Below are 618 nucleotides of genomic sequence, written 5' to 3'. Positions count from 1 at the left end.
CCCCCCCAGAAAGCCTTTTGGGAGACTTATCCCCACAATGGGAAAGGCGGGAGCTCAGGTGAGTGTGGGGCACCCCCCTAGAGGGGAAAGACCCTGTACCCCATTCCCCACCCCCCCCGAGCCAGCCAATCCTTGTCCTGGGACTGGATGGGAGCCAGCGCCCCGTAGAGGGGACAGGCCCCACACCCCATTCCCCGCCCCCCTGAGCCAGCCACTCCCCGCCCTGGGGCCAGGTGGGAGCCGGCGCCCCCCAGAGGGGACAGGTCCTGGGCCCCATTCCCCGCCCCCCTGAGCCAGCCAGTCCCTGCCCTGGGGCCGGGTGGGAGCTTGCTGCCTCTAGGGACACAGAGTCTCCTGTCTGCTAATCCCCTCCCCCCCTTGCACAGACAGCCCCGGGGTGGATGTGGCCGGGCTGGTGGCCGGGCTGGTGGCCGGGCTGGTTCTGATGATCATGGTCGGCGTCATTGCCATGTACTGGGTCAAGTACCGGTCCAAGGAGCGCAGGCAGCGCAGGTAAGGGGGGGCCCAGCAGGGCCTGGGGGGAAGGGGGAGGGGCCAGAGACATGAGGGCCACGGCCCCCCTGGGGGGGATGGGTGGAAGGTAGGGGAAGAGGAGGG

The 618-nt window shown here is 69.4% G+C and overlaps 1 protein-coding gene across 1 annotated transcript in view; it reads left to right on the top strand.

Annotated features, from left to right (window-relative positions):
• The first annotated feature begins 15 nt into the window (after nt 1-15).
• The window catches only part of LOC113408635 (transmembrane gamma-carboxyglutamic acid protein 2-like), a 2,727-nt gene continuing 2,124 nt past the window's right edge, over nt 16-618 (top strand). The window contains exons 1-2 of the mRNA XM_026661988.2: nt 16-58; nt 387-513. Coding sequence (XP_026517773.1) covers nt 446-513 — 68 coding nt within the window. The 5' untranslated portion in view covers nt 16-58; nt 387-445. The remainder of the gene's footprint in view (nt 59-386; nt 514-618) is intronic.

The sequence above is a fragment of the Terrapene carolina genome, unplaced genomic scaffold (assembly GCF_002925995.2).
Source record: "Terrapene carolina triunguis isolate 2854851 unplaced genomic scaffold, T_m_triunguis-2.0 Scaffold20917, whole genome shotgun sequence".
Lineage (NCBI taxonomy): Eukaryota > Metazoa > Chordata > Testudines > Emydidae > Terrapene > Terrapene triunguis.
The sequence above is the reverse complement of the archived record's forward strand: the minus strand, read 5'-3'. Positions and strand labels throughout refer to the sequence as shown.